Below are 25,877 nucleotides of genomic sequence, written 5' to 3'. Positions count from 1 at the left end.
CACTCCTCACGCAAGCATTGTTATGCTAATCGGATACTTCTGCTAAGAAAAGAAAATGTATTTGTTTTCATGTTTCATTTTTAGGTTTGTCACGCAGTCACGCTATGCTTTATATTTAATGACAACCCCTGCAACCTTGTTTAATCAATAGTATCAGAAAATGCAACTTTGCTTTCCAAATATTCTGTGACATACTCTGCTTATTGTATTTTCCTTGTTTGTTTATGAAAAAGTTGCATAAATCGATGAAATGAAATGTAATTAATATGTAGTAATGAATAGATTGGTGAATAGATTATTTGTTCTATTTAATCATTCATTCAATTTCACTTGCCTGTATATTTTCGATGAGGATAAGCATTTATGTAGCTTCCTGTACATGAGCTGCCAAAGGGATTACTACATCAAGTATCCCTCTTGCAACCTTAGGTCTTCTAGTTCATCCTTACTTGCTGTACCACAGTCTCATAATTCATGGGGGGATCGATCATTTCAACATGCTGGGCCATTCCTATGGAATAAACTTCCAAAAGAAATCTGCAATTTTCTTGTCTCACCACTTTCAAAAGTTCTCTGAAAACCTGGTTATTCACACAAGCTTTTAGGTAATTGTTATTCGCCCCCTCTTTTTAGTAGCTTTTCTATCTTCCTTTCTTTTTCTTTTTCCTTTTCTTTTTCTTTTCTTTTTCTTTTCTTTTCTTTATTGCGCCATGAGCATCTTTTTATGATGGATACCGGCGCATTACAAATGTTCATATTATTATTATTATTATCAAGTAATTAGGAAGCCTGGGCTACTGTGGGTTTTTTTTTAAAATAAACTTTTATCCTTAGTGACTTGTTAACGTCTGTTAAATTATCCCTCTCTTGTCCATAGATTAAACAGTACAGCTTGTATCCATCATGGTCCGTCGCTCCAGCCGCTCCCATCGTACCACGCGCCGGTTTGGTTACTCTTCTCGTTGGGAGCCATACACCACCAGAAAGGCTTCTAAACTCGTACCGGCCCCAGGCAGAAGGAATGTGTCTACAGAACCAGTCATTATTGAGAAGGCCAAAGAGACAGGTTGGTATTAAAAACTACTCTTCCTGACAACCTCCCCTCCCCCCAAAAAGTAGAACTGAAGCTCAGAGACTGGTAGTACTATATACATGTAAGCTCAATATTTTCATGACTATCAACATTTGTTTATGAATTTCTTGACTAAATAATGATAAAAAATGTAACCTCCCTTTAATACCTGGACAAATTTAAAGTGAATTAAAAACCATTTACATGTATGTACTCCCATGAATTTCCTGTTATATTGAAGCAAGTTTATGTAAGGATACATGTATGATGGGTCTATTATTGCTGGGCTATTAAAACCTTGTATCTCAAAATTAGAAAAATAGGGCAGATCAGAAAAAGAAATACATGTACTGCGATATGGTGGCAATGCTTGTCTGAAAACAGTCACCTGTAGAGAATACTTCTTATGCAATAGGGGCTTGCTACTAAGGTCATAACTCAATCAATTTCTGAGTCATACAATTTTATAATTTTTTTAGATACATGCACAAGATATTAATATTCCCAGTAGCAATATGGCATATACTGCATTAAAATCAATGTAATTATTGTAACAATGAAGTATTCAATAGGGGACCATTACATGTACATACATTTGTCTTCTTCAAAACATTTTCCAATAATTAGCGAGATCTTCAATGTAAATTGAAAATATACCTGCTCACTCTAAAAAAACACCATACATGTCATTTTAACCACAAGTCAACTACATGTATGCACCTTCTGGGCTTGCTTAGAAACTGAAAACAAGGTTTATAAGATTAGGCTACATGTATGCAGACAATGATTTTGATGTAAACAAAAATAACACTTGGCCTTGTGGGAAGACGGAATTGGTTACGATACACACTCGATGCATCTGCAAGTTCACCCTCTTTTTATTTTGTTTCAATAGTGAAGCAGTTGAAAGTTAAGTCTGTGGACCTTTGCGCTGATGCCAACAAGAAGGCACATCATACCGACCTTTATGAAGTTGATGAACTCGTTCTCCGCAGGGGTCAGGTCATGAACATGAGCGTGACCTTTGACCGGGCATACAACAGCGCCAAGGACACTCTAAGTCTTGAATTGCTGATGGGTAAGGATCTTACAGTTGACTGTAACATATAAACCTTGTACTTGATACATGTGTACACATTGTAAGTTTGACTTCGATACCAAATGATAATGATAATGATAATGACAAGGATGATGGTGATGATATTAAACGTTTTTTTTTCAAAATTTCACTCTCATTACCAATGTTAGCCTCTTCAATTTTATTGACCAGTGTTCTAATGACCGATGGGCTATGCTTACTGTAAATTCCTGTATGAAAGGCCAATTCCACCCCAATTGATTTTGAATAAATAGAGGATAATAATCAAACAAGCATTATGCTGAAAATTGAATGAAAATTTGATCTAAAATTGGAGAGTTATGAAATATGAAAACTTTGTTAGATTTCACAGACCATTTTTTTTTGCTTAACACAGTCATTATGCGAGTAAAGCTATAAAAAATGTTAAGCTTTGTTTTAACATATTTTAGGGTTCTTCACAAATATTTAAGTGTGACTCAGATCATTGTTTAAATTCCCAGTTGCATGTGATATAAAGGGATTAATATACTAATCAGCAAGATTACACGTTACGTGCTCATCTACATGTACATTCATTCATGACTCCTTGAAACACCCTGTTAAATGATAACCAATCTCATATTCATCAGGTAATAGACCTAGTGTGTCTTACGGTAGCCGTGTTCCCATCAGCTTGGTGACCCGTGCTCCACCCCCGGATGACTTTGGTCTGCAGGTCCTCAGTTCAAGCGGCAACACAGTGACCATGAAAGTTTTCCTTGCCTCTGATGCTCTGATTGGTGAATACCAGGTGGTCGTTTGCACTCGGACAGAAAAGGAGGAAGAATATCGCTATGAATACGACGACAATATCATCATCATATTCAATCCATGGTGCAAGGGTTAGTTAAATCATAACTTAAAACTTGTATATTATTAAAATATTTCCTTTTTTGTATAAAAGCAATCCTCTTACTGATGTTTTTAAACCATCTGACAAACGGAAGTAAGATGCAAAAGACAAAAGAAACACATATTTTTTATATTTCACTGCAATACTATTACTCCTTGGCAAAGCATTTGGATGTTGTACAGAAATTGTAAGAATATCTGAGAATTTCAGATTAGCTACAGGTGATACCATTGTAGGCTTGGCATAACACCTCCATTTGCTCAAATACATAAAGTGACTAAAATTACTATTTAATTTTTTTTTTTTTTAGGGTGAGGGGGGTTACAAAAAGACTTTTATGCAAAAATTATTTTCTTAATGGCAAAAGATCTTATGCATATTACATCAGAATCTCATAGCGCCCTCCCTCAGAGGATATAGGATTACATGGAAACAAAGTTGCCAGAGTTGCGTGAGCTACAGGTCACCAACCCATACATGACAATGGCTACAGCCTCTAAGATGGCGGCGTGTTGACATTAGTGCATAAGGCCTATAGGCATCATCATACTGTAGACTGTTATATTACAGTCTTGAGGGAAAAGGCTCCTAGGAGAAAACCCACGAATATGTGATAATTAGTCCATGAATAATGGATGAATTGTTCTTTATACCGCTTGTCACATTATACTCATCAAATTTCCAAGTCAAGATTTACCCTGTACATGTGTCATAGTATCATTGTTCAACAGCCATAACTTTCTTAATCTTATTTCTTAATTGGCTGAAATTTTTACCATGTTAAAAAAATAAATATTGTCATTCGTACAAATTATTACATAAACAAGGATGGATTACCCTTTAACAAAAGATAATTCTGATATTGAATGAGAATTTGTTAAGCCACATTTTTGAGGATGCAATCATTGAAGCTCCCATTAGAAGCTCTATTATGTGTCTTACTTTCCTGTTATGCAATTATATTGATTTGCCCTCAAGAAAATTTTATATGAATTGTAAAGTATAAACATGTAAGTTGAAAACAATATATGACATTAAATATCATGTAGGAGTGTAATTACTAAAAGAGAAGTAGGAGAACTAGTCCTGAATATATATTACAGACAGCTCTTTTTACAACTGTTTTGTATTTTCTAAACAGCGGACGATGTGTTCATGGAGAAAAATGACTGGCGTAACGAATATGTGATGAATGAAGACGGTGCATATTTCTTTGGAACTAAGGATATACAAGGAAGGTCTGATTGGTACCAGGGGCAGGTAAATTTAATTGAATCATTTTATTATGGCAAAAATACTAAATGATCTTAATCATATTTCACAATGGATGAAAGTGGCCTGGATGGCGCTAGGGGAACTCAAGAATAATTCTATGGAAAAATGTCAATCTATAACATTCTTCGAAAAAATTGCTTCCAATTGTCCCAGCAGATAATCTGATAATCTAATTTCCCTTTCACAGTGGGTAAAGACATTCAGATGACTCTAGGGTGATTCTAGGATGAGTCTAGGGTATCTCTTGGGTGTTTTTTGGTGACTCTAGGGTGATTTTTGGACGAAACTTGAGTAACTCTAATGTGAGTCCATGGTGACTCCAGGGTAAGTCTAGGGTAATTATCGGATGGGTCTTGAATGACTCTAGGGTGACACTATGGTGACTCCAGGGTGAGTCTAGGATGACCGGGGGATTCCACCTGTGAGTTAACTAAGTTAAAGCAGTGAACATTAAAAGTACTTAACTGATTAATTGATATCATGATCAAGGATTTTAGGGATATACATTAATGTAGGACATTTTCTGATGTGGAAATGATAATAGCATCTTAATCTGTTTGATAATATGCTCCATGCTTATTGATTTATTATTCTTTTCCTAGTTTGAAGCAGTATCGCTGGAGTGTGCCCTTCAGCTTTTGCATAAGTCTGGTATCTCATATCGTCATCGTTCTAGTTCTATAGAAGTCTGTAGGGTTCTTTCTGCTATGGTAAGTTTGAAATGAATAAATATGTTCAATGGGCTTACTATGAAAAGAATGAAAATCAGCACTCTAACACACATGAGAGAAACTTCCTTAACCCTTGATAAACAGGGGGGGGGGGGGTTGAAATTTAAAATGTTCCAATATTAGATATCTACTTGTAGTGCCCTCTCTTGGCAATGTTTTTTTTCTGTAAAAACACTTTTTGAGACATTATCTTACAAATACGGTGATTGGATGTCAGATAGGTAAAGAAGAAGATTCTGTCTTGAATTTTTTTTAGCCCATATGCTTTGGATTAGGATTTATATTAAAAAAAACCCCAATAAAACACATAATTTTCATGTAAAATTGCAAGATTTATCCTGTAAAACACTACAGCCAGACACTTAATATCAAATGTGAATTCATTTCATCTAAAACCCACCCCCTCACATCAAATGCAAATTCTCTTAGTTTGTGTCAATTTTGAAATTTGATTATGTAATAAGTATGTTAATATTATTTTTGATGAATGAGTTTTGTAATTGTTTGTGTCATCATTTCTTATACATTAGACCAATAGCCAGGATGATGACGGTATTCTGGTTGGTAACTGGAGTGGTGATTATGAAGGAGGAACAGCACCTACGGCGTGGGAGAGTAGTACTAGTATCTTGGAAGAGTACATGGCCACCGGGTCTCCTGTCTGTTATGGACAATGCTGGGTCTTTGGAAGTCTTCTTACGACCTGTTAGTATTCATCTTTAACTTTCTCCTCACCCTCTTCCTATTCTTATCTACTCGCACTCCTCCCCTCCCTCTTTTAAAAAAAATTATATCCTTCTTCCCCTTTTATTTTTTCTTCTCCTTTTATTCAACTTCTTCTTCTTCGTTCTTCATTGAATCAAAGCAATGTTGGAGGCATTGATAATGAAATACCATGTATTATTTTTTTTGCATTTGCAGTGTGCCGTACCCTGGGCATCCCCTGTCGAACCATCACAAACTTTGAGTCGGCCCATGACAGCGACGCTAATCTCACCCTAGATTACCATTTTGATGAAGAAGGATTTTCCAAGAGTGATATGGATGATGATAGCATCTGGTGAGCGAAGAGTTTGTATCAGTTTGAGGGGGGGGGGGGGGAGCAATGTTTGCGTTAGTCCTCTTCCAAGGAAAATTTATGTGAAATAAAGAGAATGATTTTTAAGTTTTCAGAGTGCTAACTTATTTTTTTACTTTTTATATATTTTTTAAAGGATTTTTTTAAAAACCATTTATGTCTCACCTGCGAAGCAGAGTGAGACTATAGGCGCCGCTTTTCCGACAGCGGCGACGGCGTCAACACCAAATCATAATCGAAGGTTAAGTTTTTGAAATGACAGCATTACTTAGAAAGTATATGGACCTAGTTCATGAACATAACATAAGGTTAATCAAGTATTACTGAACATCCTGCCTGAGTTTCAAGTCACATGACCAAGGTTAAAGGTCATTTAGGGTCAATGAACTTCGGCCAAGTTGGGGGTATCTGTTGAATTACCATCATAACTTTGAAAGTTTACGGATCTGATTTTCGAAAATTGGACATAAGAGTAATCAAGTATCATTGAAAATCCTGTGTGAGTTTCAGGTCACATGATCAAGGTTAAAGGTCATTTAGGGTCAATGAACTTCGGCCAAGTTGGGGGTATCTGTTGAATTACCATCATAACTTTGAAAGTTTATGGATCTGATTCATGAAACTTGGACATATGAGTAATGAAGTATCACTGAACATCCTGTGCAAGTTTCAGGTCACATGATCAAGGTCATTTAAGGTCAACGAACTTTGGCCAAGTTGGGGGTATCTGTTGAATTACCATAACTTTGAAAGTTTATGGATCTGATTTTCGAAACTTGGACATAAGAGTAATCAAGTATCACTGAACATCCTGTGCAAGTTTCAGGTCACATGATCAAGGTCAACAAACTTTGGCTTTTTTGGGGGTATTTGTTGAATTACCATCATAACTTTGTAAGTGTATTGGTTGAGTTCATAAATCTTGGACATAAGAGTAATCAAGTATCACTGAACATCCTGTGCGAGTTTCAGTTCACATGACCAAGGTCAATTAACTTTGGCTATGTTGGGGGTATTTGTTGAATATACCATCATAACTCTGTAAGTGTATTGGTCTAGTTCATAAATCTTGGACATAAGAGTAATCAAGTATAACTGAACATCTCATGCGAGTTTCAGGTCACATGACCAAAGGTCATTTAAGGTCATTGAACTTTGGCCATTTTGGAGGTAATTATTAGCTTGCTGTTGTAACTTCGAAAGTTAGAGATATACATGTAGTTTATAAAATGTGGATATAGGGGTAATCAAGTATCACTAGCAAGTCAAATGTCATTTATTGTCAATGAGCGTAGTATTGTATCATTATAAGAATAGTGTTTTTTGTGAATGATTATTTTACAGTAGTTTTCAAAGTCAGCACTGCTGCTATATTGAATTGCGCGATGCAGGTGAGACTGCCAGAGGCGCCCCACTTGTTTGGGGGGTGATGACCGTATTCTATTTTTGTTGTTGATGATAGATGTCTGAACTATCAGTTGAACATTTTTATTCCTCTGACCACTATTGATGGTTGCTGGAGCTATTATGTTTTTGGAACATCCTTCCGTCCAGTTTTTGTTATTAGGATGACTGAAGAACTGGATCAACTTCAATCTTGGTCCAAGTGTGCATATAGGAGTGATGTCAGGGCCCTGTGTTATAAGCATAACAATTGATCATGTGTTTCATGTCCTTAATCTTATAATGATTTATTTTATATTTATTTAGGAACTTCCATGTATGGAATGATGTATGGATGGCTCGCCCTGATTTGCCTGATGGATATGGAGGATGGCAAGCACTGGATGCTACGCCTCAAGAAACAAGCCATGGTATGAAACAAAAAATGAGTTAAAGGGGGTATCTCACTGACCAGCAAATAAGCATTTGAGATTTCGCAGGGGTTTGTAAAACGTTGCAAAGGTTTGTCGAAGGTGGCAATAAGGTTCCTCAACAGTTTTTCTAGTTGCAAAGAAGTTTTCAACAGGTTCATAATTTCTTTTCGAATCTATTTTTCCGCAAACAGTAGCTACCATTTCCAAAAAAGTCATGAGCCTATGCAAACAGTTGTAAGATGATTCCATTTTCTTTTTTTTCTTTTTGATTCACTAATGATAGTTACCAAATTACCACATGGCTCCTGTATAAAATCAACCCACTGATGATTTTTTTTTGTCAAACGTCCATGATTATATTTTTTCCTGTTTTGAAGTAGTTCGCAAATAGATTTTGATATTACAAACAAAAATTTGCGAGAGTTTGCAACATTCGTCAGAGAAGTTGGCGAATTGCTGGTCAATGAGATACCTCCTTAAGTGGTTGATTTTATCATTGATTTATGAAAGTTCAGAGATGGCCTACATGTATGAAGGTCTCATGAAACAAACAGGACTGATGTTCTAAGGGGGGGGGGGGAATGGCGAGCTGTGCCTGGTCTCATTGGATGTGAGATGGGTCCAAATAACCAGGCTGTATTAGGCTAGATGTCTCATTTGATCAAGAAAGGGGTCAAAACTATGTTGTGGGTAATCAAATGTAGTCATGCATTGAGGGTTCATACAGATCAGAATATCTAGATAGTTGGGAAAGCTCAAAATACTTTTCCATCAGCTAAAAATTGGGAAGGTCAGAGAATCATCAATTTTTGGGGGTAAGTAAGAGAAGATGTTTTTAAATATATGCTTAAAATTACATTCTGTTCATTTGAAGTCATCTTCAGGTTACAGACTTTGCCTTCAGACATACGTAAACCAGATAGTCCTGTAATAAGCCTATGGGAACAAGAGAATGTGGTAATCAATAGGTTAATGTTTTCTACTTGCATTGAGGAGCCATGGAAACTTTTGCATTTGAAAGTCGATGGAAAGATAAATAATTTTGACATGTGTATGAAACCTTGTTTGTGTTTAGGTTCATTCCGAATGGGACCAGCTTCGTTGAAAGCTATCAAGCAGGGTGCAGTATACTTGGATTATGACACCAAGTTTGCTTTCGCTGAAGTCAATGCTGAAACGGTCTACTGGACTGTACCCAATAATCCTCGTTCGGTATGTACCTAGAACTGAGTACTCTTCTCTAAAGCTTTCATCTTTATAAGAGAATCCTTCTCGTGTAAAAGGCTGAATAAGCCGCACTTACTGTCATTCTTCCGGGTTTTAAATCCAGTTTAGGGCCAGACTACAGGGGTGACCAGATTCCTCCACTATACTCTATTCAGTCCATCCTTTTCCCTCAACCCAATCCTCCACCGCTTGCTTCTCCCATGTCTATTTCAGTTGCCCCCTTTCCCTTTTACCAGCCACCTCAAACTCAAGCGCCCTTTCTGATAAAAAAGTAGAAGTTTGTGTCTATTTTTAAAAATATGTATCTTTACTAATTTCTTTTAAAATCAGGCGGTAACTAAGAGTATCCCTAGTGCCTGGTGCTGATTTTGATTTAAAAATATATCTACGTGTATCTGGTTTCTCATTTACATTTAATATTTTCTTTTAAAACAAAGTACAATCTTCAAGAATTTTTGTTTCACATAAGATTCCTTTTGCCCAGAATGCGGAAAAATGCACTGACACTTTTTTAGTGTTTCATCAGGCAATTCTTGATGAAAACGTGAGGTTTGCTGTTCATCTAATTTGTTTGCCCCCTCTTCTCAGTATCAAGTTATAGTGTTTCTTGTTATGGGCCCTTCAAATAAAAAGAGTACATATTTAGTTGGTGATTATCAAACAGCGCAGATTATTTCCCTGACATTTCCGTCCCATTCCATGATTGATAAGTAATTAAAATATAAAGATTGGTGAGGTCCTAACTTTTTTGTTATGAAATTTGTTTGTCAATTTTGCCTGTGATTATAGGAATATAGATCACCTCTTTTACACCACATGTGTTTTATATGGTGTACTCGTTCATGTTACCGACCATCAATTCAAACATTGAAAATGAATTAAAACTGTTTGATTTACCAGAACGTACAGGCATTTAAAAATTTGTTCCTCTTGTGATTTTTGTTTTGCAATGAAACTCTTGCAGCCTCCTGAAGTAATTACTACAGATCCATCTGGAGTTGGAAAGAAAATCAGTACCAAGTCTGTTAACAGTTACCTTCGTCATGACATCACTGAGGAGTACAAGTACCCAGAAGGTAAACAGATTCATTCTTGGGTTGCTTTTTATTCCCTAGACCTGGGGGCAGTTCATAAAGCCGTTTGTAAGTTAAGAGTGACTTTAAGAACGACTGGTTCGAACCTTTCTTGTGGTATTAAATGATATTCACCATTAAATGTTCATTGATGATTATTTAGAGCATAAGAAATGTTCACCAGTCGTTCTTAAAGTCGCTCTCAATTTTACAAACAGCTTTATGAAGCACCCGCTTGTATCCTGAGGGTACAGAATTATCTTACTTAGCACAATTAAAGGAATCTTTTCACTTTGTGAGCACCTGAAATTAAATGTTCTCAAACTGAGATGAAACATGTGAATGAATGCTTGTATATGTCCTTAAAAACTTGAAATACATATACAATGAAAATATATGAATTAGACACAAATAGTGATTCATTAGCCTGATTTTGATAGTTATCTCTGAGACACATTTAGCTTATGCCCAGTTTTCTCAAATTCAAGAAGTCAGTTGGCTTTGTTGACTGCCTTCTGCTGTGTGTAACTCCTATGCACACACTGATTATCTACACTGTACATTCAGGGTACATTTTACCCACCATACGTAGACCATGCAGAGTTTGTGTGTTGTAGTACAGATTCGCTCTACAGTGCATATCAAAAAAAGTTAACACTTAGAAAGAATTTTGTAAAATTATACATTTGTAATATCCTGAAGATTTATCCACATTTTAACATTGGTACAGATCCATCTAAGCAAATGACAATGTAACTGTCGAAAAATATTTCTGCTTGAGTGAGCACCACTTACTTTTGAAAAGTTAGTGAAAAATAATTTGCGCAGAACTTTGAAATAGTTATGCGAATAAAAGTAGACCTTAATCATGAAGAACACGTTGAATTTAGCTAGTAAAATTGATTTGAAGATATCTTTTACCTTTTTAACTTGTTTCCTTGCCCAAAACACTTCGAAGAGTACATTGCGCCCACCCAACTCCCCCACACACCGAGGCCATCGTGACGATATTTGCTTTACACTGAGCTGTGATTTACATGAAATGGCTTTGGCTTGATTTTCATTTTGTTAATCATTTTCAAGCTTGGAAAAGTGTGGAGAAATAAGTATTAAATAAAAAAAAAGAAGTGTAAACCCACTTTAAATTATAAAAACATAGTGAAAAAATGCTGGAGATGTCCGAAATAAACTTTTGTTCAGATTTAGTTATGTCCTCAGATCCAGCTGGCACAAAAAGGTAAAGGTTGTGCTTACTAAGTGTTGAAATTTTGGTGGCAAAATTGTTACAAAATGCTTGAATGTATCCATTTATTACAATTGACAAAAAGTGCGATGGGAAATATATGACAAATGTTTCGCCCTGTCCCCTTGACACAGCGTGAAAACGAGCATTTCTGCGAGCTTTACAAAAATGGACAGTGCTCACTCAAGTTTAACATTCTGTCAAAACTTTTACTTTCATTGGATAGATGAGACCCAAACCCAAGATTATTTGTGAAAAAATAACCCACATGTTTTAATTCCCAGGGCTTTTTCAAAGTGTAATTTTTTTTGGATACGCACTGTATAAACGTGGTCATTGAAATGAAACCTCATTCATTTTCAAAGTTTGGTTTATATCTCCAATGTTTTAAAATAGTTCCTGTAGATATGATACCTAGTGACTTTTGGAGTGAGAACCAACGCACGATGCACAATGTTTGTTTTCTTAACTCTCCCATCTTAAAGAGTTGACTAAGTTGTGAATTAATGATTGAATTTTATTCTGATCTTGATGCTGTTCAAGCGGTGACACAACATTTGCTCCTGCGACAGTTGCTCCAGGCTTAATTTCATCTAAGATGTAGGGTTAGAATTAGAGTTGCAATAGGGTTTTATGTTAGGTATAGGGTAGGGTATTTCTTAAAACCAAGGTTAAAAGTTGGTCGTTCGATTAGTGTGGAGCAATTGTTGCCAGAGAAAATGTCATGGAACTGTTCAAGGCATCAGTGGGCATACTTTTGTAAACTTTGACCTGCCCAGTCACAAGCCTCCCTTATTCCTTGAACAAGGTCAAGGTAAACTACACTTGGGATGTTTGGCAAAGATTTAGATTTTGACTTAAATATGCACATGATGTAAACACCCAATGTCATTGTTTTATATCCTCATCTGACTAATGTGGTGATGCATCATATGTCGCATGCAACTGGGAATTTAAGAGAGACTCAAAGTCACCCATATATCTTTGTGAAACACCGTGGAAGTGTTGATTTACTGCATTTGTATGCAACGGTAGAATCTATGGGATGTCACATGATCCAATTTGACCAATCAGATTACAGAACAATCTTAGAAATTAAGTAAGGTTTTAATTATGTATGCAGGTTCATCTTTGGAGAGGATCTCGGTGTTCAATGCAAGCCGTCACGTCAAGAAGAACAAGAACTTCCGCAAAGACATCAAACAAGATGTGGAGTTCCAGATTGTCATGCCGGATGAAACCATGATCGGAAGTGAATTCTCAGTCAAGGTATATTGTTTCTTTGTGAAATACGTGGTTGCTATTTATCTGAAATTGCCACCATAAGTCGACTTTTTATAAGTCAAAATAAGATGTGTGCACATTCCATGCAGGCAGTAATGACCTGAGCATTGGTCCACATAGTAATAGTTGATATGAGATCATTATGATTATAATTACTATCATTGTTACAAGATAACATTAGTGGAATATTTAAAAATGTCTCACATGGTTATTTTCATGCAATTTAGACAAAATTAGACAATTTTTAATCACTTTTTTTGCCAATTATCCCTACGTTATCATTACTCAACATATAAAGTGTTTTGCCCATGTTTGATTTCTTTAGATTCACAGACTCATTTCTCATGCAACTTTTTGAAAATATTTGAGTGATGAATTTGGCTTGAATATGTGCATAACTTGCGCTCCCTTAAAGGTAATATGTTGACCTTTTATTAACACAGGTGATTGCAACCAACAAGAGCAATACAACCCGATCCGGTTCTGTGACCCTGACAGGAAGTACTATCTACTACACAGGGGTCAGGAAGACCAAGGTCTATTCCTCCAGGAGGTCATTCAGCATGAAAGCTGGAGAGAGTAAGTAAGAGAGGAAAAGAAAGAAAGGGGATGGGATGTGAGAGGAGCGAAGAGAAGAGAGAGGAAGGCAGGAAAGGGAGGAGGAAGATGGATCAGTAAAGGGAGGAGGAAGATGGATCAGTAAAGGGAGGAGGAAGATGGATCAGTAAAGGATGGAGATATGATGGAAAGGGAAAGGATCAGAAATACCGGTAAGAAAGACCAAGGACCAAAGGCCACTGCACACCTTACGACGGTTCCACGGTCCGATTTGGGAACAAATCGCATTATGCTCATTTTCTGATATGTGAATGAAAAATATCTTTTGTTTGAGGTTCAAATTAACTGAAAGAATACTAATACAGCAATTTTGGATGATTGAGAGTCTTTATTGTGGAGTAAAGGTAAATTAGTTTCAAATAGTAGCAAATCGTACGATTGCTATGACGTCATTACGACTAGATATTAAATTTGCTTTTATTCTAATAATGATGATAGCATAGTCACATATTTGAACATAGGTATTTTTACGATGATTTAGAACATTACACAGTAAGATATTCCATGTCTCAATATTAGCATCAAATCCTACTACCTGTCATTCCAAATGGGGTCGCAGACCAATTGTAAGGTGTGCGGTGGCCTTAAGAGATAGGAAATAAAGGGAAGAAGAAGGGAAGGGATCAAGATGAAGGTGGGTAGCCAAAGAGGAGGAGGGAAGGAATTGTCCTCTACTCTTTCTAGATTAAATGAGAGATATGTATCAAAAGGGAAAGGAGATTGGAAAATGGGTGAGAGAGGAAGGCAGGAGAAAATAAATTAATGAAATATATTAGAGAAGGAGAGATGGGAGCAGGAGAGTGAAGGAAGAGATAATTAGGAGAAAATGAAGAAGTCTCATCTTTAGGTGAAAATAAGTGTATTAAAGGAGGGAGAAAAGGAATAGAGAGAATTAACGGAGGAAAGGAGAAACAGACGTGAGAGTGAGAGAGAAGGAAAAGTGAATTATTGGGAAAAGGAAAGGGGTGGGAGGAAAAGTGAATTATTGGGAAAAGGAAAGGGGTGGGAGAAAGAGATATTGTGGGGAGGGCGGGACCGGGATGGAAAGGGTGAGAATGAGAGGAAGATACAGGTTGGTGTGTGAGAGAAAGAGAGAAGGAAGAGAGGGGGGGGGGGGGGGGGGGTGGGGGGACAGACAGACGATAGGGAGGTAAGGAATGTCTTCAAGTTCATTTGCATTTAAAATATAACTATTTTGTAGTGAAGCATCTAAGCAGCTATCTTTTTATAATCTGTTTAATTTCAGCTGAGACTGAGACATACACCTTAGATGTTAGTGATTACCTGACTGAGCTGACCGAGTATTCTGGTTTTACTTTCTTTGCCATGGCACGTGTGACCCAGACACAACAAGTCTTCAGCTCTAAGAAGGACTTTGTGCTTACCAAACCTACCTTGGATCTCGCCGTAAGCATTCACTCATGTAATCTGACGGGGGGGGGGGGGGGGGGGGGGCAATGTGTTAAATTTGACTTAGAATTGAAATAAATCATTTCATTCAAATTGTTTGATATTGTCAGTCTTTTAACTGCATATGAATGACAGAATTACAGTTGCTTTAATCTTTTCTTTGTATGTCTTTTGCACCTATGTTGTAAAGCATTTTAATATAGATTTTATGAAAAATGTTGTACATGTATATATAACCATGTTTCTTCTTCTATTTATTATTTATTATTATGATAATAATTATTATTATTTCTATATAAATATTTTGTGTTGATTTTAATTCTTTTCAGAATTATATGCTCTTAATGTTACTTATGCCTTAAATTGCTTAGAAATACATTTCATTATTTATTTGATTTTTTTTCTGCATCTATTAGACCTCTGATGTCTTGAAGGTTGGCAAACCATTGAGTTTGTCCATCACATTCACTAATCCCTTGGATAGGTCTGTCCTTAATGGTCAGTTCCGCATTGAAGGACCTGGAATAGAAGGATTCAAGGTGGATAAATTCAGGTAAGAAACCATTAAATTATGGGGTTTTTAACCCACAGTGATACAATGTCTTCATAAAGTAAGCTGGGCATCGGCTTTTATAGGGAGTGGCTAATTTTTTGCTGATCCCAGATTTTGCAAAGAGCATTGGAAATGCCTGTAATTAAGACATCTTTTGGGGGAAAGCAAACTCTGTGTTCTATCTAGAAATTCTTTGGCAACCCCTGCTTAGCCTTGGGCAACTGTCAGAACTAATTACTTTACCATAAGGCAACTTCCAGCCGCATTATGTTACGTCTGCTGGTCATAAATCCTGTTCGATTCTGGGTGACTTATATGCAAATGGTGTCTTTAGCTCATAAGAACAAGATTATTATTATCATCATCATCATTATTATTGATCTTTTCATTTGCTTTCATAATTATTCTTTTTCTCTTTCATTTAACAGAGCAATCAAGCCACATGAGACTGTGACTCACAAAGTGAAGCTTGTTGCAAAGAGGGCAGGCAAACGCAAGTTCCTTTCCAATTTCAGCTCTGATGTCTTGATCGGCCTCAAAGGAAACACTACCCTTGAAATTTCTGCCTAGACTAGACGTTATGCATTCCATACCCAGGGCCTGGTTCCACAAAAGTTGTAAAAATGATTGTCATTGATACTTGTCTATTGAGAACAATATCCAACATTGAACTCGATTGATTACAAACCGTTATGAAATAGGTCCTCGGTAAAGTTAAAATACAATATGGATGTGATAGATTGCATTTTTATGGTGAAATAAATTTCATAATCCTGATTACAGTCTATTGAAATAAGTTCTGTATGTTTTATGCATTCTATTCAAATCAAGGTATGGTGTTGTCGGGGACCATGTATAGTACATTGATCATCACAAATCTGAAACATTCCAAGTCTTTAAATGGTAACCATTTTTTTTAAGAATTGATTTTCAATCTCTATAATAAACATATTCATTTAGATATGTTGTATCTGTTGCTTAGCCAAGGAAATTTCATTTTTACTTTCATAGTCTGTAAACTCACCTAAAATAGTGATACATCCTTTTGATAAAATAGATAACAACTGCTGTTCTTTTTTAATGTTTAGGCTGCAATCTTATATATGTCATTTTTCCTATTTTACAAAGCTGAATTCAAAGCAGGATTTGAAGAATATATGCAAAAGAAACGTTACAATGATACAATCCAGTCAATTAAGTGTGTTGAATATATATATTATATTCAGGGTTAGAAGTAGGAAGCTTCGAGATATGAAATATTTTCGATTCAATGATGTTCTTAATATTATTAAATGCGTGTGGGTGATTTAGGTGTATTTTTAATGGCAATGAGATTTCGCACAAAGTGTGATGCACAGTTTTTTGTGTAAATTTAGTGTAATTCTTGTAGTGTCAGGTATTTGGCATTAGTGCAAAATATATAGCAATAGTATATGCAAATTCTGGTTCAGGAAAATTCAGGCAAATTTTTATATGAACCTGATATTTTTGGTACGCTGGCAACAATCAAGTTTAGTGACGTGTGTAGGGTTGTATTTCTCATTGTGTCATTTTACTGCTAGATCATGCAAGTATTCTTAAGTACTGTGACTATGTTTTTAACGCAAGTGATAATATTGGTAAATCTTATATTTGAATATGTTGAAGTTTAGTAGTTTTAATAGATCTGTGTGATGACCATGTTTTTTTCTGTTAGATGTGATTTTTTCTGATTTCATTACTTCCTGTGCACTCGTTATAATCTTTATTTTTAATGAATAAATAGAATGACCGACTGTCCTTTGAATATAAGCTATTCAATTGGAACACAATTCCGTTGCAGATTAAATTCATATCTGTTCCTGTGAAAGAATTTCATGAATTGAAAAATATTTTAATACCAACAATATATGAGAGCATTATAGTGTTAATTATTTTAACCATTGTCACCTTGTTGAAAAAATGAATGAAGCCTGGGACTTTTATAATGTATAGCCTGTTTTTATTACTCCTTTTCGAAGCAGCTGTTAGGTTCCTTTTTAAACTACGCATATATTAACACTGTGCAGCTGGTCCACTCAAGCATTCTCTTAAAAACGTTCAACAACAGTATTTTAAATTGTAGAATATAGTGTCTTTATAGATAGGCACTGTGTGTGCTATCTATAACCCTATAAACATCTACTTTATTAAGGTTTTTTAAAAAAAGAAAAAGAATATCTTTTAGATAGTGAATACACAAAAAAGTTTGTATCTTTGTTACAGAACACGAATAGTGCGTGGTTTGATTGGTGAAGGGGACCAATAAAATAAAATTAAAAATCTGCAAATATTTGTTATTCTTTCAATTGTTCCTAGAAGCTTCATAAATAAACAATTTCATTCTCAGGAGGGGGGGGGGGACAAGTTCACATTCCCTATTATTAAAAGGAAAGTAATCGTTGAGCCAGGGAGGGGGGGGGGGGGGCTACTTAGTTTAATGTATAATACATATGTGCTGTGGTTGAAATTCCCATTTTCAGCCAAAATTTCTGTCCCAGAGCATCACCAATTTAGAAAGCCATGGAAATTCCTATTTTTTTCCATTCCAGAGACCCTCAAATTTCCCGGTCAAATTTGTGGCTTTTGTCCCAGCGCACGCCATCATGAACTACTCAGCCAGTCGGAGTGACAAGCTCGATCGACGCAGAGCCTTTTCTGGGCTGCCGAATCTAGTGGCTACCAAATGCTACAATAATGATTTCTGGAGACCCCTTTTTTGATGTGGTCACTTCCAGAGTATAGCATTTTTAGCAATCGTGGATCCTAGAGCATTCCGGAAACCCCCATTTACATATATAGACCAAGATTTAGTTCCAGAGCCCCATATTCTTTTTTTACTTTAATGTAGCACATAGGTGTCGTTATCATTTAAGTACCCCCCCCCCTGGGTCGTTGAGTACACTTACACTGTATAATTATAATTACTACTACTACTACTACTATAATTACGTTTGTACATTTTTTTTGGTATAATTGACAAATTTCAGAGGCCCTTTTTATAAAGTTACAAAAATGGTAACCTTGTCATTATTATAACTATCATAGTAACCTTGATTGTGATTGGCTGCTGAGCCCTGTTACTATGGTAGTTGCCATAATGGCAATATCAGCATAGTTGTTTCTGTTTCTGAAACCGGCCCCATCATGTCTTCAATTTTCCTTTCAGAATGACACAATCCTCAACAGGCAATCAAAGCCTAAGATTTCATAGGATGGTAAAATCACTATACTTATATTACTTCTCTGCAACAGGGTCCTGATCATGTTATTACTCCAAGTTTTAAAATTTCTTCTCCTTTTTCTTCTACATCATCTTCTCTTCCATCCATTCTCTCTCGCTCTCTCTCCTTTATTCATCTGTCTATTCTGTCTTTCTCTGCTCCTGCTTTTACTTCTTGTTGAATTCTTCCTCTTAATTTCTCTGCTTTTTGTTTTATTCTTCCTCTCTCTCTCTCTCTTTGTTTTCTTCATAAATTTGTCTCCCAACTCCTACTCCTCCCTTTCCATGTTGTTCGCCTTTATTTGTTCGATCTTTCTCTCCCTCGATCACTCCTCTTTTTCCTCCATATTTATCTTTCCTTACTCCTGTATTTTTTTTCCTTTTCCTCTTCTTTGAACTTCAAATTCATGCATCATAATCAATAATTTCCTTAATAATAATAAACAGTTCTTGTATAGCGCATATCACAATTATGAATAATGTCTCTATGCGCTTCCAAAGGACTTGGATATTATTTATTATTAATTAAAAGCTTCACCCCTTCAATGTCCTCATGTTCCTCCACTTCCAATTCTCTCATTACCCCAGTTTCCAAAACGGGGAGGGGGGATCATTTGTCCATTCATATTTCATCCTATAAACTTCTTCAAACAAAGAACACCTAAAGGCAAAATAATTTCGATTCTTAATTTCCCTTATTTATCATTTCTTTGTGAAAAGCCCATTTCTACAGAGTGAATTTGGCGCAGAATAAGTTCAATATATTATTATCATCATCAATTATGATTATCGTTTTTGTACTGTTATGTGCATGTGACGAAAAACACAAAAAGAAAAAGGAGGTTTAAGAAAGAAAAAATCGGCTAGCTTATGCGCAGTGCATGCTGCAGTGCAGTCCATAGATCTTTAGAGTATATATAGTAGAGATGTCTATGATGCATGCAGTCAAATATACCAGCTGGTGACATGGACATGGTCATGGACGTGATTTCGGTGGAAGCCTTTTCTGGAGCTCTGAAGGTATTTTTGTAGTCTTGCAGATCTGATGTTAAAATTTGAGAGGATGTTGAAATCCGGCTTGTGATGATTTGTCTTTTGGAAAAAAAACAGCTTTACAATGACAATGACCGAGCACAATCGTATGTAGTAATTAGTATGCACTGCGTGCTGTTTCAGCTCAACCGAGTCTCCAGTCCCACCCATAGCAAATGGTGTAGGCCTAGGCCTATAAGTGTTTCCACAGATCCAAAACGGGGGGGGGGGGGGGGCACTCAGTATATAATGCATAGTGGGTATGTGCCGCGGAGGGGACCCCCATTTTTACACTCAAATTTCTGTTGCAAGGCATAGCATTTTTGCCTTATTGAGAAAAAGAACAAAGTCAAAGAAAGCCGCTCCAAACAGTAGAGCCTAGAGGCGCACGGCCAATATGGGAGACTCTCTCCAATAGGGGAGACAATCTCCCACATTGGAGACTTGCTTTGCAAAAGGACAAAAGAAACAACACCAACAAAAGCATGATTTTTTCCACCCAAAATTTTGTCTCACTGAGGTCAGAAGCCCATTTGTTTTGTGTGTGATTGACAACAAAAATCCTTATCAAAACAAAAGTAGACGGTGAATTTTTAAAGTAGACGGTGAAAAGGGGTAATTTTTCATGAGGAATCTGCTTATCACATTTTTATTTGCCGCCAAGTTAATCCTTTTGCAGCAAATGTAAACAAAGGAAATTGGACTCCAAAACTGGAGACTGTCTCTGAAATTGGATACCCAAATTCTTTACAAAAGTCTCTGATATTGGAGATAATCTCCCACATTGGAGACAGTCTCCAATATTGGCCGTGCGCCTCTACTGCCAAAGCATAACTTTAATGTTAGTATATTTTCCGTTACGCCTTTCCGGCTGCATTGATCTGCTACAAAAGTACAATGAGCCGCAATTCTCAAATAAATGTTCATGAGTAGAAAGCTCGTTTCATGATCTAGCTTCTATGAAAATTGCATTGGTCACGCTTTAGCGGTTTTGTATAAACACTGTTACCTAACACTAACAGTGGTGCATTTTAGCCCAAATGTTCCAAGTTTGCAGCATTGATGCATTTTTGCATTGTCTATGGCATATTATTAACCCCCAGTTTTACATCTAGGATCTGAGCAGGGACATTTCCCTAATCATATCCAGGTTCATCAAATCATAAACTTGGGCATGTTCGGAAGGACAAGAAACATAAGAATTAAGTTTGTTTCATGATTGATCAAGGGGAATCAGTGCACCAACTTGGAAAGAAAATGTGAATGATGGATGAGTAAAATAAGCTGAAAAATAAAGGGGAAACCGCAAGTTAATCACCCTTTGCGAAAAGGAACTTTACTAGAGAAATTTTTTACTTTTTTTCTTTTAAAAAGTTACATTGAATTAAGTTAACCACAGTAGCTTATTAACTTGGAAAAAGTAATGAAAACAAAAAATGCAGAATATTAGGCATGAATTAAGCATTAAACAGACATAACCAGTTGTCATAATCATTGTGCATCTCCTGTTATCAAACATGAAATGAACTGTCAAATATTGTTTTTGCCCTTCTGAACATGCTCAATGTTGTGATTTGATGAGCCTGGGTAGGTCATGGAGATTTTCCTGGTCAGAGCAGGGAAATTCTTGGTAAGAATGTTCAAAGGGGGTTGATATGCTAGAAAGTATTGAAATGTTTCATAAGAAGTTTATAAAAAGCCTCCTTGGACTTAGTCGAGGGTCTGCGAATTGTATGGCATATGGCGAATTGGGAAGAGTCAGTCTGCTTTATATTATTGAAAAACGTATGATAAATTTTTGGGCAAGGATTCGTCAAAGTGTAAATGGAAAATCTAAATTGTCAAGTATGATTTATAGGCTTTTGCGTCAACTTCATGATAGGGACCTTTATAAGTCACCATGGATAGTAAAAGTGAAAGACATTTTGGATAGATGTGGGATGTCTAATCTGTGGAGTGTTGAGAATATGGTCTTGGACGTTAAGTGGGTTAAGTCAACTGTGAGTCTCAGATTGGATGATATTGCTAAACAGGAATTGAATACTGAAATTAATAGAAACCGTTTGTGCATGAATTATAGGATATTCAAACAAGATTTTGGGTTTGAGAACTATTTAGTGAAATTAGATTTTGCAGATAGGATTGAACTCTGTAAATATCGTTGTGGAAATCATAGATTGCCAATTGCTAATGGTCGTTACCTGCCTAATCAAGGTTTGCAAACTTGTACTCTATGTGACTCGCATGAGCCAGGTGACGAGTTTCATTATGTGTTTAATTGTCCTGCTTGTGAAAGTGAAAGGAAAGCTTTAATTAGAGGGTATTATTTTGTCAGACCAAACGTGATTAAAATGCACAAGCTGTTTAATATGAGAAATACAAAAGACTTGAAAAATCTGTCAAGATTTTGTAAATTCATTATGTCAAAATTTTAATATCTTAAGTGTAGTTGCTGTCTTGATTACTTTCTCGTATTAGGGCATGATTTCAGATTTTGTTGGATTGCACGTACCTGCACATGCTCAGTGGGGTACCGGTCTCCAGATTCTCTCTGGCATGTCGGGAGTGGGTGGGTTAATTTGTGCCCGTTTCTATTTCTATTACTGCTCTTGTATTGTACATATGTTTATTATCATCATGTTTGATTTTTTTTTTCTTTCTTTTTATTAATCTATTTTTTTTGTTTTTGTTACCTTGGTATTTTTTTCTTATGCCTATTATTGCCATTGTTGTAAGTTGTTATATTTCTTCTATGCCCCCAGGAGGGGCCGTCAAAGAAATAAAATTGTCAAATCATTGTCACACAGCAGTGTTGCATGCATGCAGACTTGGAATGGGCTGAAAAGCACCACTGTTACATAATAGACTATTAAAAACCACTGAAGTGAGACCAATGAAATTTTTATAGAAGTTAGAACATGATATGAGCTTACTAGTTCCATACATTTCATTGAGAATAATTTTTATTTTTTGAAGTAATTCAGCCGCGTATCAGAGGGACATTTTTTTGGGACGCGCTGTATAACATGAATATTGAAAGTTGCGACATCTAATCTATTCAATTGTAATTTTTTGTTATTTCCTGTAATGTTTTCATTTCCCAAATCCTTCATGGAAAAAAAAAACTTTGTGGAATTTCCTGATTCTGAATTTGGGGAGAAGTGGAAACATTGTGGTGTGTTGCAGGCAAATGATTTGGAAGGTTACCCGCCAATATTGCAGGCAAATGAGTTGGAAAGTTACTCACCCAAATGTGAAATTTTTACTTAGTTTTTGCATCAATTGGCAACCATACAGAAAATATAAGCAAAAAAAATAAGGAAGAAAAAAGACAGAGTTGCATAACAAACTAAGTTACATATATGTCCCCCCCCCCCCATTTATTTGGCCGCTCTTGAGTTCAAGTGGAGGTGGGCTGTAGCGATAAGGAGACCGACATTTTGGCCAATAGAAGGGATACAATTTGTATTCATATCACTGTTCATGAAGAAAGCTTGTAGGCCTAGATCTCCTTGTTTTGTTCAAGGGCAAAGCATATTATGGTTTTTTTTTTGCTATTAAAAATATTTCCATACATAAGTAAGTAGTGCCATTAGCGATTATAAATTGTGAGGTCTTGTTTGAAGGTACAGCGCATTATCAATTCATCCTTTATAGTTCATCATTGATCAAATACTCAAAGAATTGCGCATATGACAAATTTGGATAAAGTCAAATAATTGCTGATGGGCTGAATTAAGGTTTTGAATTTAATCAGCGCCACTACATGACATAGGAAACCCTGGAAGAAAAAGTTCAATCTTATCAGAAGCCATTGTCCAGGCTGTGTTGAGCTATATTTTAATCTTTTTATGATTAAAAAATAGAATTGAATACTTTTAAGAATATTATTATACTTAAGAATTATATTGCATAATTCAAAGCTATACAGTGCGTCCCAAAAAGAACTATACACTTTTGAAATGGCTGCCAAATAAAAAATATATCACTTTGGAGAAAAACACTTACATACATGGAAGCCTATAAAGTCAACTTTAAAAAGACACCAACAAGTTGGAAAACTTTTCATGCTTGAGCGAGCACTGCCCACTAAAACAAAGGGTATGAAAATTAGGGTGGGCAGGAATTAGCCTTCCAATTTCTTTCAGTTTTTGAGATGCGAGTCCCTTGGAACTTGCAAAGTTGAGGATGTTTTGATAAATCAATGATCAAGCATTATCAATTTAGGTTTTTAGAGCAAATTTTAAGAATTATTAAATTGAAATTTAATGTATGAGTGAACATGAAATACAATTTTTCACTTTTTAAGTGGATCTCAGCAATGTGTTCATGGAAGTCAGAATAGGGATAGGACTTAGGTGGGGGAAGTAGGTTGACGGGATATGGGTCAACAGAACACTTAACCCCCCCCCCCCTCTCTCTCTACCCCTTTCACCCCTCCTGAGAGACTAGCCTTTGCTAGGGTGAGCAGGAATTAGCCTTAATTCCATTTTTTTTTAGGTGAGTCCTTTGGAACTTGCAAAGTTAAGGGTGTTATGCTAAATTACTGATAAATGGAGATCCGTTTTGGTTTCTTTAAGCAAATTTCACGAGTTACTAAATTGAAATGTAATGCATGAGTAAACAGGAATTGTAATTTTAGTGTAGCATTTTTCGTTTATTATGTGGATCTTAGCAAGTGTGCTTGTGAGAGTCAGAGTAATGTGATGGTACCTGTTACATGCAAGGGGATGAGATAGGGTAAGACTGGGTTAAAGGGGCATTCTTCTTTGTGTTCTCTTACAAATTACATGTCATGTACTCACCCCCGCCCTCCACCCCTTTCTTTCTCTTGGTTGGTATTTAAAACTTAAAATGCCAAGTGACTGATGGTTGATGGGTCTTTCTTTTCCATTGAATGATTTATTAAGAACTTGACTAATTGTGATAATTTATGAAATCATTTATTGAAAAAGCTGAATGTTTGATTGATAATTTATTGAAAAAGGTGAATATTTGATTGATGACATTGATTGAGTTTATTTACTAACAGATTGTTGATTGAATGATTGATAGATAAAAGTTGATGATCTAATTTTCAGAATTTATTATCAAATTGACAGTCCGCTTTGCACTTAATGCGTACATGTAATAGCAATCAGTCTCAATCTCAACAGGAGGGGGGAGGGACGGACCTGTAGGAGGGAGGCTAAACGTTCTGTTGACCCTTTTCCCATCAGCTTACTTCACACACTGAAGTCATTTCTTACCCCTATTCTCCTGACTCCAATGAACACACTGCTGAGACCCACATTGTAAGTTAAAATGCTTCACTAAAGATTGCAATTCATGCTCACTCATGCATGGAATTTCAATTTGATAATTCATGAAATTTGCTCTAACAATTTAAATTGATAATGAATGACCATCAATTCATCAGAACACCCTCAAGTTTGCAAGTTCCAAGGGACTCGCCTCTCAAAAACTGAAAGAAACCGAAAGGCTAATTCCTGCCCACCCTAATTTTCATACCCTTTGTTTAAGCGGGTAGTGCTCACTCAAGCATGAATAGTTTTCCAACATTTTGGTGTCATTTGAAAGATGACTTTATCGGCTTTCCATATGTATAAGTCTTTCCCCCCAAAGTGATATACTTTTTATTTGGCAGCCATTTCAAAAGTGTATAGTTTTTTTTGGGACGCACTGTAGTTGCCACAGATTACTTCTGTTTTGTGACTATTTGATAATCCCATGCCACAGTTCATTTTTTTATTAGTGTGAGTGGTTATTCAGCCTAATAGTGTGTGTCTGTGTGCCATTTAAAAAAAAAATCAAATTAAGTATTTTGAAACTATCCTTAGATCTCATTCTAGATTTTTTTTTTGCTTTTATCAAATGTTAGATGAAAATAAAAATGTAATTTTTGTCTCGCCTGCATAGCAAAGCGAGACTATAGGCGCCGCTTTTGCGACGGCGGCGGTGGCGTCGTCAACATTGAAATCTTAACCAAGGTTAAGTTTTTCAAATGTCATCATAACTTCGAAAGTATATGGACCTAGTTCATAAAACTTAGACATAAGGGTAATAGTGTATGACTGAAGATTCTGCCTGAGTTTCAGGTCACATGATTAAGGTCACAAAGGTAATTTAGAGTCAACAAACTTTGGTAATGTTGGGGTATTTTTGGATTTGTCATCATAACTTTATAAGTTTATGAATCTAGCTCATGAAACATTGACATAAGGGTAATCAAGTATGAATGCTTGTTTTG

The 25,877-nt window shown here is 36.1% G+C and overlaps 1 protein-coding gene across 1 annotated transcript; it reads left to right on the top strand.

Moving 5' to 3' along the window:
• The first annotated feature begins 873 nt into the window (after positions 1 to 873).
• LOC129260921 (protein-glutamine gamma-glutamyltransferase K-like) lies at positions 874 to 17,663 on the top strand. Its single transcript, XM_064114437.1, has 15 exons — positions 874 to 1,066; positions 1,968 to 2,150; positions 2,783 to 3,034; positions 4,187 to 4,305; positions 4,923 to 5,030; positions 5,582 to 5,756; positions 5,973 to 6,111; positions 7,840 to 7,943; positions 9,022 to 9,158; positions 10,138 to 10,249; positions 12,613 to 12,758; positions 13,217 to 13,352; positions 14,638 to 14,798; positions 15,218 to 15,354; positions 15,783 to 17,663. The coding sequence occupies exons 1-15, from the start codon at positions 904 to 906 to the stop codon at positions 15,922 to 15,924; spliced, it is 2,214 nt and encodes a 737-aa protein (XP_063970507.1). The 5' UTR covers positions 874 to 903; the 3' UTR covers positions 15,925 to 17,663.
• The last annotated feature ends 8,214 nt before the right edge of the window (positions 17,664 to 25,877 follow it).

The sequence above is a fragment of the Lytechinus pictus genome, unplaced genomic scaffold (assembly GCF_037042905.1).
Source record: "Lytechinus pictus isolate F3 Inbred unplaced genomic scaffold, Lp3.0 scaffold_19, whole genome shotgun sequence".
In the NCBI taxonomy this organism is placed as follows: Eukaryota; Metazoa; Echinodermata; class Echinoidea; order Temnopleuroida; family Toxopneustidae; genus Lytechinus; species Lytechinus pictus.
This window is presented reverse-complemented; position numbering and strand designations above follow the sequence as displayed.